Source organism: Polistes canadensis, unplaced genomic scaffold (genome assembly GCF_001313835.1).
Source record: "Polistes canadensis isolate GaletaPanama2010 unplaced genomic scaffold, ASM131383v1 scaffold_164, whole genome shotgun sequence".
NCBI lineage: Eukaryota > Metazoa > Arthropoda > Insecta > Hymenoptera > Vespidae > Polistes > Polistes canadensis.
In genome coordinates, this window is record NW_014569711.1 from 135,640 (window position 1) to 152,734 (window position 17,095).

Below are 17,095 nucleotides of genomic sequence, written 5' to 3' on the forward strand. Positions count from 1 at the left end.
CGTAGAATCTTTTGATCGTGTACTACTTAAAAAAAAAGAAGGTAAAGTTTACGTCTTTCATACAAAATATTTAGAACTTTTTCTCCTTCTTTAGTCTATATATATATAGACTAAAGAAAAATCGAACTATTAGACTAATAGTCGAATAGTTCGATTTTTCTTTAAACTCGTTAACAAGTCAATTTCCTGGTTAAATAAAAATTAACGTACAATCGTAATTATGATATTTACATAATCAATTTCTATATCACTTCGTATCTACATAACGATATACAGTAAGATAAAAGTAGCTTTCTCCAAAGATTCGTTAATTATAGCAATTGTTTCATACAATGATATGCAACTGCAGCTGTACGAACAGCAGATATTTATCAGTTAATATTTTATTATAGCTTTTAGTACGGTATTTTTGTTTTTTATTATTGTACAAGAGAATAAATAATTTATGCGAAACAGATGCAGAAAATGAATATATAAAAATACAAAAATAAATATATAGTTTGTTTGGAGTTATTTTAAAGAAAGCGACTTTTATCTTACCCTGTATATGCAGTAAGATCTCGATTAACCGATCCACACATTTATCCGACGTCTTAATAATCTGATCATGCGTTCGAGATGTATGTACAGTAGGACCTTTATTAATCCGCATAATTTATCCTCCCGGTCACATTGGTTAATTAACTAAACAAACTTCTGCTATATATGTCCATTCAAATGAAATTAAATCATTTTATAATCGTGAATATTATTACATTGGAAATATTTACGCAAAGCAAAACCTGTCGTAATTTGTAGATTTATACAGCATGTTGCTCACACCTGATCAATCGCAATCTTTATACAAGAATATGCTGCTAAGTGCTTCAACAATTTATTCCAATTATATTTAATTAATATGATGCAAAAATCATTTTCAATATGTTTACACGTATATCAATCATAAAATGAAATACTTATTTCTTGAAATTACGTAATTATATTTGACAGAAAGTACATTATTTTTGGATTTATTTCTTTTTTTTCCCCCTTTTTTTTTTTTTTAAACAGAGAGAACAAATATGACATTTTTATCTTGATAAATTTTAATTAGAGTGATAAGATCGGAAAACTCTTTAATTACATTTAACTTCTGGAAAAGTCTATACTTTTTTTTTTGTGCAACAACATTTACTATTAATAAAAAGGTACTATGTGTTTTCCTCCATATATAATAGTATATATATATATATGTATATATATATAAATATATACAAATGCTACACTAGCGATAGATAAATTATTTACTATTATACATTTCTCCCACAATGTTAAGATCTTATCGTATTTGTACCATTCTTTTTTTTTTTTTTTTGTTTTTTCTTTTCATTATTTTACACAGAGAAAATATTCGTATATTAGACGAACTAGGCTACGTATCATCTCCACAGTATCTCTAGGTTAAGTATCTCCACTTTATAAAGCTAAATCTATATATACATATCATATTTAATAACATGTAATCTTTCAATAGGCAAATCTCATATCAATGCAATAAGAAAAAAGTGTTCTATTTTTTTGTTTTTCTTTTTTATTCTTTTTTGTTTCATATTGCAGCTTTACGTACTCTTTTTTGCTGAAAATGTTAAGCAAGAATGAATTTAACGTGTGATAGAATATATTTTAGATCTTCAAGCACGACAGCAATACTTTCATAAATTACAATTACACAGATACTTGGTGTCCTTGCAGTTGTTCCACATAATTTAAAAAAGATATGACGCACAAATTATTTTTTCCTTATTGTCAAGTATGGTAACAAATAATATTGAAATAAAATAAACGATGATATTCTACACGTGTGCAACAATATGATCTAAAAAAGAAAAATGAAAAAAGAAACAACAAGATTTTATATGGAAGAATTGATAGAACAGTATATAGTGACTAAGAAGGCAGTATTATAAAATATTTTCTTTAGATCATTTTTGAATTTAAAAGTGGTAGACTCGTTTCGATAAATATACATACACATATATCGATATGTGCGTGCATTTACATATGTACATACATACCCCAACCTGAATTGATATCAAATAAAAATGATACTACATTTATAATTTATCTAGTAGTATAATATTCTTCGTTCTTGATAACAGCAATATCATTTTCAATAAACTTTATAACATAACTGAGACATAACATTGTTTCAGAAAAACGTAGTCGAAGAAAAAGAAATTTGTTGTTATATGCTCTCTTTTTCTATCTAATTCTTATTTATTAATTAAGTTATACTCATGTTGTCATTATATATCTACGACTTAGTAAAATAAAGGATGACTTAGAATTGGAAAATGAGCATAACTTTTGTCTCGATAATCGATCAATTGGCTGCGATCCAACCATTAGCTACCAAATAATGAAGTATCTTACTCTCTGGTTCCGATTGAGGTATAATCCCTGATTTTTTATTACCGCTGAGATATTCCTGCAACAATATAAACATTCTAGAATAAAAAAAAAGAAAAAAGAAAATACAAAAAGTACTTTTACCAGATTGAAAAAAGAAAATTAACTCACTTGTAACAACAATGTTTTTTGCGTTAAATATTGCATCGGCTTCAAGTCTAATTGAAGACATAATAATTTTTCTTGTTTCGTTAAAAGATGCGCCGATGCCTCCAATTCTATATCTCGTTCTCCTGTTTCTCCCAAATGCGAGAGTATTTTTGAAGAAGATGACCCTAAGTTGCAATTTTTTTCTATTGTAGAATTTGAACTCGTAGAATGTTGGCTGCTATCCTGCTCCGCCCACTGATTGGTTGGAATCATCATCCGATTGGGATTGATTTGATTCATTGTGGAGCTGCTGCTGGCTGTGTCTACTTTTATAGTGGACTTTCGGTCGGTGGAAGAGTAATTTTTTTCTTCTTCTCTAGAATGAAGGACTGTAAACTAGAACGTGCTTGTTTGACATATATACAATATATATAATGTACAAATACAAATATATGTACACGTATATGTATGTCAGTTTTACATGTTCAGCTCAAAGCGGACTTCACGCGATCAGCTATAATCCCATTAGTAATAATATTATCCTGATCATTCCTCTTGATTAGCTAGATCAGTATTCTTCAAACTTTGCAGTAAAACTGGATTCTGGTCAACACCGTCCATCATTCCATCTTCACAACTCTTACATGATCAGTAATATTGTCATTTATTGTCATTACGATAACGTAATATCGTGCGAAGTAAGGTCGCGTAAAATTCGCTTTAAGGTTGCACCAGACTCGCGTCCATCTATAAACGTACCTTTTTTTTGAGGTGTGGCGATGTATTGGTGTGGACGGCCCACTGCTGCCCTAAGTGAAATGTAAACTGATACAATCTGTTAACAAATTCCTGGCAACACGCACCACAAACAATAGAATTAGTTAAGAGGAAGAAAAAGCTAGTACATACAGTATAATTAAAGCTCTGAACGTTGTTTTACATTCCTTCTGTATGGATTTGCATGAACAAAGAGTGTCAAAAAGAAACTAAAGCTGAAATATTAATTGCTTATCCGAAGATTCGTATAATATTAATAGAGATAATATATACATTTGTATTAAATCCCTTTTATACGCGAATCGGTATCGATTGAGGATTATAAAATGTCTCAAAAAATAATCAGAATCATTGAATATTAAATTTAGTTTTCTAAAAGACGCGTAATACCGTGTCATCGCGATCGTGAAAGTGTTAATGGTGTATGTTCGTTCGATTATATTTTAATGTGAAAAAAATGGTAAAAATGGTAACGCAAGAGTATTAATCATTTTTACCATTACGAAAGAAAAAAAAAAGAATTATTAATAAATGTAAACAAATACTTACAGATTTTTTTTCTGTCCAGTGTTCTGCAGCATCGTTTTGTCCCTGAGCCTGTGCTATTATTTGTTCAAAATGAGCACATTCTTCGTGCCTTGCTATGCCATGCTCCCGATAACGATAAAGTTCAGAGAGTCGTAACCGAAGCTCTCTTTCTCTTTCAAGATTTGTTAGGAACTGCTCGTGTTCCTGTGCTGTATAAAATTGTGCAAAAGTGCGCATTCTGTCTCTAAATTCTCTGAAAAAGAACAGAAGGATATTTAATAGATATATAACATATTGTGAAAAACATAGTAGTAGTTAATAAATATTCATACCTCTCTTCCTTCGTTCTTCGTTTCTTTACTCCTCCTCTATCTTTTCTAGAAGATGCAAAGAAAGAAGACACAAGTTGATAATCTCGTACGACGCGTTTTCTTCTAGCTCTTTCTCTTAAATTATTAGTGTACATATCGACTTGTGCTAGCTTAAGCGCTATGTCAAGATCATCGTCCTCTGCAGGATTTAAAAATAACGAAGAAACGAGAGACTCCGCTTCGTGGTTATAGTCCTGAAATATTTCAAAATATTATTAACAACATATTAAATGGTTAAAAAGCTAAACGATAGGATAAACATACTCTTTCAAAGTCATCTCGTTGAGGCATATAGCCCAGTTGAGCAGCTTCCTCCGGTGTTATATCCAGTGGAGGTAACCGAGATGTGAGATCGGGCGACAGTGGTCCATTATCTGACTTAGTTTGATCCGTAAGATTTGGCGTATAGCTTTCTGTAGGTGGCCATGTATGCTTTCCGATGTTGCCATCCAAATACCTAGCAGTGTATTCTTCTTTCGCTTCTGCAATTTCATATAATAGTAAATATATATTAAGATATTACATTATATATGTATATATATATATATGTATACAGTATGAGTATAAATCTTTCAATGAATTTTTATTTACCTTCCGGACTTCTAGTTTCAATATGTTTACTGATATCTTCCCAATTACCAAAGCCAAATTGTTCAATGGCATCCAAAAGTCTAAGTTGTTCTTTTGCAGTCCAATTACCTCGTCCATTGAATATACTAATAGTACCAGAATCCTACAAAAATTGAACATATTATATGTAATATCAAAATATGGCATCTTTGTAAAAATTAAAAAAAAAATTGTAATAACATATAAAAACAAATACGCATATTTACCATAAACTGATAGGAGTGATCATTTTTGTGTTGGCCAATTTCAGCTCCAGCTGAGAAGCACTGTTGAAAAAAAATGATAAATCATGAATATTTTTATTTGCTCTCGTAAAAAAAAATAAGTATATTAAATTTCTTAAGAAAGTAATAAAAATTAAGAAAAAAAAAAAAAATAAAGCAAAAAACTATTTACAGATGCATGCATGCATACATACACACGTATACCCGACATAGTAAAAACTTGGCTCATTTAATAAATGGCTACAGACGACACAAAAGTAGCTGATCAACAGCTGATCTCAATATATTCGTGAGAATCGATGCAAACTTCAGGACGCAAAATCCGGCACAAGAGAAAGACAAGGAAAGAAAATGATAGAAGAGGAGCGCCGAGTATGAGGGGTATGAGGGAAAAGAGGTGATAAGAAGAGTAGATAGGGTTGAGTGGGTGGTTGGTGGGGTGAAAGGAGGAAGAGGAGCACGTGACAAGGAGCAGGCGTTCCCGTTCGACTCACCTGCAAACATAGGTCGAAATCTGGGCATTCGACGCATTTTATACGCAATCCTGTAATATCCTCTTGACAATACGTACAGTTGTATTTTGCAAACAAATCTAGAATCGACATAATGCGATAAAAGAATGAACTCGTAAGACTTTTACGCGAAGAAAACCCGAAAGGGATGGCGCCGTCCCTTCTTGCTCGACCCAAAATACGTACCCGCCATTATTGTCCTGCAGGGCTTTTCCAGAACGATTCGGATGACGTCACCGCATACCAACGACCCATAAATGCAGGAATTATGGGTACCATTCGTATCCGAAAAATATCATATTTTTTCCAAAATTCATCGAAAATACAAAAAAACGTCATCCACTAACTCGATTAACCCCCCGTTACTTTCCCATACGTAAACTATTCAGGGTTCTGGATTGAAAAAAAATGTTGTTTACGACTATTTCGTTAAGACGCAAATGCGCATGCGTGTTACTTTCCTACCATCCAAATTTTACTGCTGCTTTAACCAGTGCTACCAACAATCGAATGAACAAGCGTGTAAGAGAAATCTTTACGATTATCTCTTTTGTAATAGAAATAATTAAAAATATATTGATTCTTTAGCATATTTATTTCTATTACGGAAATAATATATTGTCTATATATAATAATTATATGAAAGACTTTCGAATTCCATTAGTACGGTAACTTTAACGATAGTTGGCGCACCTGTCGATACCTTGACAAGTCAACTAACGAACGTACGAAGACAGTGTATTCTCTCTTTCTCTCTCTCTCTCTCTCTCTCGCTCTCTCTTTAAAACAATTTTATAAAATTATATACAATTAAAGTAAATAACAAACACTTATAATACGATAATTGAATGTAATATTTATATATAATTCAATCTTTTTTCATGTTGCATGCAAACAGGCGCCATCTTTTTAATTTTTAATTGATGACATAGGTAATAGACTAACAATTTATTAATTTCTTTTAACAAGAGTATTTATAGTGTAATTTAAACATTTATTTAACTTCTCCTGTGTGTACATAAAGTTGAAAATTGATTTGAAAATTTCATCCTCTCTATAGCGTTTATATTTTTTCAAAATATGGAATTAGAAATGACACCGAGATAACATCGGATATTACTTATATTTGAATTGAATATTATAGAAAATCTGTCGATAAAAGAAAAAGTGCAATATTTATGACGCTATCAAGTCGTAGTTTGGTTGGTTCAAGTTTAAACAAATTGTTCTCTTTTTTTAGTATTATTATTATTATTATTATTATTATTGTTCTTAAAGCTAGCAGAAATAGAAAAAACAAAAGGAGACAAAAGAGATGTTTTAGCGTACACATATAAATACTTCTCTTTCAATTGAACTATTACAATATAAAAGTAACTAGAGTTTTTGTTTACAATTATACAGAATACCATAGGGTATATTTTAATAATAGTAGATAATCCATTAAATATCTCTAAAAATCGTTTAACAACGAACGGAACATATCGAGAATATTAGTTATACACACATATACACAAACAAATCTGCAAGCATATTTAATAGCTTTGCAACGGGATCGATATTTGAAAAATCTAGAATAATTTAAGATATTCTTGTCTTATGTTAGTTGTGAATAGTATGGCTTTTATAAAAGCGTTTAATTTATCATCAGACGAACGGACCGGTCCAATGTCTTACGTGCGTCGTTGCTGTCGTGTTAGATGTTGAGGCATTGTGTTTTTCTAAAATTGCCGTTGCTTTGATCTTATTCTTATATTTAACGTCTTTAGGCTTGAGCATACTCTTATGATTGCTTAATAATCTCGAGGGTGTTAATATGGATTTGTTGCTCAGACCCGTTGCCTCCAAGAAATTATCGTAACCAGTATTCGGATTACTGGTAGCAGTCGTAACATGATTATTATTGTCTTTGGTCAGCGAGTTATTAGTTTCATTTTGACTAACAGCAACTACGAGATGATTATTACCGAGCCGTTCGGATCCATCGGCTTCCGGCCGATTTGGATCATCCGAAAGATCGCATTCGTCAAGGTTAAATTCCTCAAAGTTTTGCCTTATGTCGAATTCTTGGCCGAATTCCGCACGAACGTATCTCTCCTTCGGTTTACTACGTTCCTTAGATCGTTCCTCATTTTCTCCGCCAATTTTAAATTCCTCAAAGTGTCGCACTATGTTCGTAACCCTTGGAATTTTACGCGATCGATGGACTACATTCTTCTCGTTGGAATGACGAGCTTGAAAGGACGATCTAACGTTGTTGAATCTGTTTTTCCAAAAATTACCATCCTCGTTGTTTCCCACATTTTTCGTAGACGCTTCGTCAAAGTTTAAATTTTTAACAGACGACTTGGTGATCGATGAAGATTCGATCGGCGAACCGATAAGAGCAAATATCTTTTTCCCATGTCCGGCGGAACTGACCTCTGACAATTTTTTCCTAGTTTCGTCTATCAAAAAAGACGGGCTCGGTATTTTCTTCAATATCAAAGTATTATTTCGAAATTGTGGCTTAGGCGGTAACGCTGGTGGAGTTTTAGGCGTTGGCAACATAACTTCTGGTAACGACTCGATGTCCTCGTAGTCAAGATTTTTAGCTATGGTCAAACGTTTCGTCGACATCTGCAAACAAGTTTTCTCCTCGATTCTTTCCATTCTAAGAGGTGGGCTCACCGATTGAATCGGTATTTTTGGCTTTTGCGTCGAGGAGACAAGATTTTGATTTGTTGTAGCTTCGTCTGGCTCGACCTTTGGTTCTATGATTACGATCGGTATAACTTTTGGCTCTTCAGAATCATCCACGAGAACAGATTCTACGGTAGAGCCCACTACTTCGTTGGGATCAACAGGATGAGCTATTCTCATGCCATATTCGTCCTCGGAAGTTGTTGCCTCGAAACTGGCATTGTTCATCGATCTTTGATCACTGAAATCACCACTGAGAGTTTCCTTTTCCATCAATCCTTCTTCAGAATTTTTCCTTTCCATTTCCGAACCAACCGACTCGATATCAGACAATCTGGCTGGTTGAAATCTCACTGTCCTACCTCGGTGTTTAAATCTCCTCGGTACCGAAAGAACGCGATCTTCGTCTTCCATATCCCTCAAAAGAATTTGATTGACACATTCAAGGACGGAATTATGATTACTGTTCGGCCGATACGAAGTATGCCTAAAAACGTCGTCGTTATTTTTATCTTCGTCAGGATCGCTATACCAATTCCCACTGGTCTCTTCTGTATTCTGTTCATCCGTTGTCTCGACTTCGATCGAACTACAGGATAAAGATATAATAAAACGTTAGATTATAAATTACGTGAAACGAATAGAAATATGAAATATCATCGTTATACTTACGTATCGTTATTATTATTAGTATAATCCTGACAAGTTTCGGGCACGACTATCCCATTCGAATGTTCCAAATTTTTCATATTGTTCTCATTGCACGAATTAACGTATATCGGTTCCTGTTCCTTTTCTTCGTCCTCCGAAACAAAATTACAATCCATACCATCGTCCTTGCTTTCCGTTCTTATTATATTTGTACACACTAACGACGAGTCCTTAATCGAACTTTTTACCGATTTCGATCTACCCATTGAAGCTTTCTTCTTCGTTGAATTAAAGGCAACGTCACCGACCATCAACAACATTTCTCCTTCGTTATCGTCACTTATATTTTCGTTATATTCGTCATCCTCATCTTCTGCCTTATCATCATCCAAATCGTTCTTATCTTCATCGAATATCATAGTAGTCTCATTTTCGCTATCCGTTACCGTTGTTGGTGTACACCTATTCGACTTGTTCAAAGTCGAACCTGGAGATACATCCGTACTTTCCCCCTCGCAAAATCCTTCCGTACTGATCAACGAAGGGCTACCCTCTGTTGTGGTAGTAACGATAGATGCATCGGTATTTTCGCTACTCGTTAAACTCGTTTTGGAGACGTCGCTACCCGTAAAACTGTAAGTCTTCTTGATCCTACGATCCAAGTTTTCCAAAGCGACTGGTATTACCTCGGAAGAATCGAGCTTCGTGATGATTTCACACTTGAGATTCTCGATCTCTTTACTGAGATCATCGTCGTCTTGTCTCGAATCGATTTCATTCTAAACATTTCAAATCAGAATTATTTTTTCTAAATCAAACTCTTATACAGGGTGGTCCGAAAGTTCCTAAGTCATAAATACTAACAAAACGAAAATATTTGATTGAAAACTTTTTTCGGCCCACCCTGTAGAAATAATAATAATTAAAATTATTTAACTCGTTACCTCGAGTTTTTCATTCTTCTCCAACGAAGAATTCTTATCAACGTTAGGACCAAAGTTGACTTTAATCGCCGTTGATCTTCCTAATATCTGCTCACGTTTGGATTTGATATAATTTTTGGTGTAACGTCTTAACCTAGCGATCTCCAACTGTTGATTCCTAATAACGTTGTCCTTTTCACATAATACCTGTCTAATCGACTTTTGTTCTTGCTTTAATCGGGCTTCCAAGATCAATAGAGCACGGAGAATCCGTGATAACTGTTGATCCCTTAATGTCCTTTCCGATTCGTAACTTGCTGTACGATTGTCCAATTCTCTCACCAAATCTCGACATCTTTTCGTCGCAGCTTTTAAAGTTTCTTGAGTATGAGCTAACTCTTCTTTTAAGGTTCGAACTTCGGTTTCCATCTGAAATATATTGAAATATTTTTCGTCAAAATCTGATTTTCCTCGCGATTATTGAAAAAAAGAGATATGTATATTTAATCTCTAAATGATCTAGATATTGTGTGTGTGTGTGTATGTGTGTGTGTGTGTACGCGTAAAAATTTGAAAAATTTTATCAAAATCCTTGGATCGATCGAGTTTCGTACAAATTATATTATCGATTTGAAATCACTAGGTCTTCGACGAGCTATCAGGAAAGATAGAACAACTGTATACTCGTGTATAACAGGGAATAGATCGGAACGTGTGAGAAGTAACATTTGTGTCACACGCTTGAACACAAACGAGTAATCACGAGAATTGAACTTTCCTGCTATGGAATCCGGGCAAACGCTTACGTGGCAGGAAGCGATCCACGAAACTTACGACTCTTTGAGTTTTAATTACAATTTATTTATGCACACATATTATATATCTCTACATATGCATTAAACTCCTATATATATTTACAAACAATATTTGATGCAATCTAACGGTACTAACTAGATTCATCGTGTTCGATCCACTTTTCTTTCAGCGAAAGTGCACAGCTGTTCGTTTTTTTCTGAATGAAAAGCACATATTTGTTAGATGTAAAGGAAAGGATTGAAATAGTTATCGATGGTTAACTATGATTTTGATATAATGATCGAATTCTAAATAAATCTGACGTTTTGTATCAGAGTATAATATAGAAAAAATGTCTTCGTGGAATATCTCGCGATGGTACACCGGTGCACCGGTGCAATCAATGACTTACGAAACGGGGTCATTCGCGATAAACGTTATAAGGCCATTGGTCAATTTTTCGAGGAAATCAGGGACGATGTAAAAAATGCGTCATATTGTGTTAAACCGATAATGCATTGAAAGTATTACACCGAGTCAACGTTATTATAATTGACATTCCAAGCGATTCGTTTGCCGATAAAATCAATGTAATTAATGCTCGATAAATTAATCGTTGTTTGAATCTTAACTAACGAGATGAATAAATCTTTAGCAAAAGAGAGAGAGAGAGAGAGAGAGAAAGATGAACTCGCATTCGAATATTATTGGAATATTTGCCCTCCTTTTTTTTTTTCCATTGATTCAAAAGAATGTTGTTTTTCAGGAGAAAATTCACCGTGAACAGAAGAGAGATATATACAATATATTATTATAAGAAAAGAAACACATTTTTGTATGTTCACCTTGATGTCTTCAAGTTTCGAAGGAAAAGAATACGATCTCGCACAATTTTTGCTTCCTTCGATTGTAAATCAAATTTGAAAATAGATCGATGAAAATAATGCGAGCCTGTCGCGCGCATCGATCGAATTTCATCCGATTTCGAAGCGACACGACATTCTGCCGTCGGCACTCGTCCTCGGTACTCGTCCTCGGCACATTCGTCGCGCGGACTCGTCTCCTTCGGCCTCGAGCACTAATAAAACCTGGCTATATGTATGCGTGTGTGCGTGCGCGCGCGCGTGTATGTGTATATGAAAGATAGGACGCCGGTCAGTTTACCCAACGAAACACGAATGTCCTCGAAGAGAGCCGAACTTCCTCGAGAATTCTTTGAATGTTAAAAAGAGAGAGAGAGAGAGAGAGAGAGAGAGAGAACCAGACGAACGAATTCTTTTTCTTTTATATTTTGTCTCGCACGTAACGCACTTAGAACTAATAATATTTATCTAGTTCTCGAATTATCTTTATCTCTGTCTCTAGTTTCGTTTTTATTTCTTCTTCCAAAGTCTCGCCTGGAACACCGTTGTTGATGCTCTTGATGTTGCTGATGCTGTTGCTGCTGTTGCTGACATATTCTTTGTCCCTGGCGCAGGCGCGCACGCGAGTCCATCCAAATGGCGAAAGAGAGGGAAGAAGAGGAACGAGAAGCAACGGAATCGCACGAATCCTGTGGAGGAACTATACTACTCTATACTCGCGCGACCAGTCGACTCGCTCAAGAAAGAGTAAGAGTGGGACATATCCCACTCCAGGGTGGGAGAGACAGGTAAATGTTGGAAAAAGAGGGGATTCGAGGGACGCGGTGAGTCCCGATAAAGGCCAACTGAGAGGTGAGACGACTGACTGCACGCGCGGTTAGGCGAGGCCAACCGAGCTAACTTACAGTAGCGAATAGAAATGGCTTGCATTCACGCTATCTAACCCCCCCCCTCAACCCCCCAACCCTCTCCCCCAACCCTATTTTTAATTGAATTTACATTTTCTCTTTTCTTTTTCCCCACTTTTGTTATTCTTTCGATGTCTACCTAACGTGCGTTTCAATTATGATCAATACAGATTGTTAATAATACTGATTTCAAATGTTAGGTTCAATGACTTCGTCTAATCGCCATTTTATTATCTGTGAAAGTAAAAAAGGAATTTTTAATAAAATAGAAAAGAGACTTGATCGAGTGGACAAGAAAGTTCTCGCGCTACGTAATATAGGCCATTTTTGTTTGACCGCTGTACGGTTCTGTTAGGTGGTATAGTTTGGCCTGACTTGGCCTGGCATACTTTTTACGATACACTCGTCGTCGTCGTTGTGTCGTCTTCTTTCTTTCTTTCTTTCTTTCTTTCTTTCGAAAAGGATGTTGCACGTTCAACTTCGTCTAACAAAAAACGAATAAATCTTAGGTAGTATCGTAACAATTGTTCCTAATGCAAATTTGTTTTTCTTTATATAAATGTCCTCGGTGTATTTGAATTACACCATCGTTGTTCATGGTAATCGTTATGAACAACGCATATCGTCCATCCGGTTTATTTACTACACCTAATATGCTTTGTGTGTGATCAGCTTCCTTGTTATACTGTCTACACATTAAATGCATGCATACTCTTTTATGGGGAAACCTAACACTCCTTTAGACACCGCAATATTCTTTATATAAAAATCACGAAGGAACGATCAAGGAACGAACGATCATCAAAAAGTTATACTTTTAATTATTTCATAATAGATTATGCTAATTTGTTGTCTATAGTTTATATGAAAACAACTAATCGAATACGAAGATATTTTAATTGCTAGTTTATTATCCCGTTTATTTGTATATTCTCACAGTTTCACATCGTATAATGCTCGTTGGATTTATTTATAGATAATTATCCTATCATTGTTAACTAACACACAATGAATCTTAACATCACTCGTGAAACTATTCGATCGTTTTCTCTCTCTCTCTCTCTCTCTCTCTCTCTCTCTCTCTCTTTCTCTTTCCACGATAACGTCAAATCGATTTATTAACTCCGTTACCTTAGAAACTCGTTACTTGTAAGATTCCAGTCTCTTAATATGGAATTTGTAGTCGATAACCGTTATCACGATGCACGAATAGCTAGTTGGTGAACAATACTAGAGAAAACATGAAAAAGAGAAAGAAAGAAAAAGAGAGAGAGAGAGAGAGAGAGAGAGAGAGAGAGAGAATAGAGTAAAAAGAAGGGGAAGGTAAGCTTACCGCCTGCGTGTAATCGAGCCAAAGCTTCGAATCGATTTTCTTTCTGCACGACATCCTTGATACAATTTTGATTTCCTTTTTTTTTATCCTTTTAAACTTATCACAAACACTTCACATAAATAGAGTTCAACTTTTCGTATAAGATATTTCTTTCAAATTCAATTGTTATCTAGAGTACAGAAAAATTTTTGATGCTTTTCTCTGTTATTTTCAACTTTGACCCCCTTTTTCTTTTTTTCTTTTTTTTTAAAACACGTAATAAAATCGATAAGAAATCAAATGAAAACGTCGAAAAATCGTACGTTACGCGTACGCACCGTCGTATCATTTTTTCTTTTCGATTAGTTTGGATCTTTGATTAATAAATGAAATAGTATCGAGCCGCCAATGGTTGTTGTTGACCGTTGTAGTTGTTCCATGGCCAATTCGTGCTGCACGATCTCTCAAGGGTAATAAGATCGACGGGTTCGATAGTTTCATGGATCGTCGATAAACTTTACGCTTCCAATATTCTCTAATCTTAACTCATCCCGCTTGCCCGGTGTGGTGCTTGTTATCGTTTACGTCAAGGAAATAAGAAAAAATGTATAGCAAGTATAATATGAAGATACGTTTGGAAACGTGATTTCGTGTACGGAGAAAAAGACGAAAAATGAAATAGAAAAGAGAAAGGAATAGTAGTAGAGAAGAAGTTTAGATTCACCGTATACTATTATATCTATATACTTGCAAATATGTTCTAATTTATGTATTTGAGGAAGCGAATAGATTCGACAATTTTATTGCGATCGGAGTAACACGAAAATAAAGGATGATCCTATTTTTCTCTCGCGCAGTTGCAACGCGTACAAAGTTAAATAATTTACGAGCAAGGTCGTAGTGAACTCCGGGGGAGACGTTCAAGTAGCCTGCCAAGCTATCTGGTGTTAATTGGCTAGAATTAATTAGTAACGGCGACGATACGGAAGATGATGTAGCGGTATAACGTCCAATGGAACGTACATTTTTCTAATACACATCTCTAAGGTATCTTCGTGGAATCATTAACGAGTTCTAGTCGATATCATCCAGGTTATATACGCGTATACATGTGCGTTACGTGTAGGTGTATTCATTGAGTCGTTATTAAGACTCTTGTTACATGATCCGCGAGAAAATTGATTATCACTAAATGATAGTATATCTACACTTTGTAATTTTGTTATAACACCTTTAGCGCGTGTATATATATATATATATATATATATATATCCCTTTTTTTTTTTATTTTTTATTTTTATTTTTATTTTTATCACCGATTATATGCGTTATACGTTACGTTTACGCGAATCACTCGATCGATGACATTAACAAGAACACGATGATTCAGCGATTCCAGTTATTATACAATTTTGTTCTTTTCCCTATGCCAATTGGAGATCAAAAATTTTCATTATAATCACTTTTGATAGTTCTTCGATAGTAAACGTAAAATAACTATCGAACAACTAAAGAGCACACGGTGAGACTAACACGATTTATGAAAAGAAACATCGTACTGTTCGTTCTCGTCTGACCAACCACTTTCCTTATCTCCTTAGTCTCCAATGCGATAAGGATAAAGTTGCTCGTTGCTGACGTTAGAGTTCTCTTTTACTTTCTCTCTCTCTCTCTCTCTCTCTCTTTCTTTCTCGTTTAAATTCTCTCTTTTTTTTCCCTCTCTCCAAAATTGCATACCATCTTCTTCTAATCTTATTTTTTCTCTATCGTTCGTAATATATTTATAAATCTAATCTGAAGAATAATTTTGATCGAGTGTTTGTGAGTAGATCAAGGATCTACAGGATCTCGAATGAACTAAATCGTAGAATATCCGTTTTTTTTTTTTTTAATCCTCCATTGTATTTATAAAACGATATCGTACATACAAACGTATGTACACAGTAACATATGGCCAACGGTTGGGAGAAGAAAGAAGAATAATCGATAGAGTTTCCTGATAACGGCTTACAACGTGACTGAAAATTGTCTCGGCTGATTGTTACCTACGATCGTGTTCTAACTATCGGTTTTGAAGGAAGGAAATACGTAACCGCAATGAATACGACGTTAGCACGATAAAACAAACAATGAATTACGCTTAACTATGAGACTCTATTAAACTTACATATGTATGTATTTATGCATATATGTATCTATCAAGGAAGAGATAACTTTGAAACTCGTGAAAATATTCAGACTTCTTTTTAACGTCTTATTTAACTAAAATCCTTTTTTATTAACGTCGATAGTATATATAATTCATATATAATAATTTCAACTGAATTATGTATACACCAATATTTGTATTATTATCTTAGAAATGAATTGTTCTTATTGTAAGAAATGGGCTTATTTGTGTGTGTGATGTCGAGCAATATAAATTATCGTTTTAATTTTTTTTAGACGTAATAATGTTTCAACGACGCGTATAGTAAACTTTTTATAGCATACTTTTTTAATATTCCCTTGCATATATACATCTTATTTCTTGCGTAATGATCAATGACAGTAGGTGGATTTATTTATAAAATTCCGATGGATGGATGGATCTTGTATACGCACAATAACATTTTCTACATATAGTGGATCGTGCATCAAAGAGAAGACAAAGATTCTCGTCCCGTTTACGTATACAACCGTAAATATTAGCGATACTGGGTCAATGAAAATATCGAGATGCTTATGTTAAATTTATTTTTTTTTCTCTCTCTCTCTCTGGCTCTCTCCCACCCCCCTCTTTTTCTTCGTGGAAATGTCAAGAAGAAGATAAGCAAAGATGTGCAAAGACGATTATTCTCATCTTGGTAATTTAACGATGCTTTAGAAATTTATTCGAATTAATCAATAAGTACTCGGTTTTATCTGTGTTTACACAATCGTATCGTTACATCTTTGTTAAAAGGCTAAAATTGGTACACTAATGTGATTTGTGTTATAAGAAATATTAAAAATATTAGAAAATATGAGAGAAACTCTCGTTATAATATTATTTGTTCGAGCTGAACAAATCTCATCCACTTCCTTTGCCAACTAACTATAGTGACAATTTGTGAAAACTATTTGACTACGTAAAGGATTTATTTACCGAGTTAACCAGCAACTTCTTAGAGTGTTACGCTTTCTTGAATCTCTTATAGTTTCTTAGCGACAATTTCGCATAATATAATATCCTCGACGAAAGTATGCAGCGCTTTGGATTTGTGTGTGCGTACCATCCGTCGTAAAAGAAAAATAACATTTAATGAATAAACGAGAGAAACTTTAATCGATAATAAAGATAGCAGCTAAATATATACAGAGAGAGAGAGAGAGAGAGAGAGAGAGAGAGAGAGAGAGAGA

The 17,095-nt window shown here is 34.3% G+C and overlaps 2 protein-coding genes across 15 annotated transcripts in view; both read right to left on the reverse strand.

Moving 5' to 3' along the window:
- Positions 1–1,356: 1,356 nt before the first annotated feature.
- On the reverse strand, positions 1,357–6,036 carry LOC106789108 (transcriptional adapter 2B). Of its 10 annotated transcripts, none has more exons than XM_014752993.1 (10): positions 5,767–6,036; positions 5,563–5,660; positions 5,051–5,110; positions 4,806–4,947; positions 4,479–4,696; positions 4,176–4,408; positions 3,865–4,096; positions 3,298–3,387; positions 2,560–2,934; positions 1,357–2,467 (listed from the first exon to the last, which is right to left on the reverse strand). In XM_014752993.1, exons 1-10 carry the CDS (start codon positions 5,771–5,773, stop codon positions 2,363–2,365), a joined length of 1,560 nt encoding a protein of 519 aa, XP_014608479.1. In that variant the 5' UTR covers positions 5,774–6,036; the 3' UTR covers positions 1,357–2,362. The 10 variants fall into 10 exon arrangements, 9 of the variants coding, with proteins under 9 accessions (XP_014608479.1, XP_014608480.1, XP_014608481.1 ...); XM_014752994.1 differs by adding an exon at positions 3,448–3,485 and having other exon boundaries at positions 2,560–2,916; positions 3,299–3,347; positions 5,563–5,771; XM_014752995.1 differs by adding an exon at positions 3,448–3,485 and having other exon boundaries at positions 2,560–2,912; positions 3,298–3,347; positions 5,563–5,771.
- A 521-nt stretch (positions 6,037–6,557) lies between these two features.
- The window catches only part of LOC106789105, a 20,105-nt gene continuing 9,567 nt past the window's right edge, over positions 6,558–17,095 (reverse strand). For 3 of the 5 annotated variants that reach the window (XM_014752985.1, XM_014752984.1, XM_014752983.1), the window contains 3 exons: positions 9,858–10,265; positions 8,935–9,692; positions 6,558–8,851 (listed from right to left, as the gene is read on the reverse strand). In XM_014752985.1, coding sequence (XP_014608471.1) covers positions 7,228–8,851; positions 8,935–9,692; positions 9,858–10,265 — 2,790 coding nt within the window. In that variant the 3' untranslated portion in view covers positions 6,558–7,227. Of the gene's footprint in view, positions 8,852–8,934; positions 9,693–9,857; positions 10,266–11,476; positions 12,414–13,735; positions 13,918–17,095 lie in introns of those variants that run through there. The other 2 variants (XM_014752986.1, XM_014752987.1) reach the window with 2 other exon arrangements.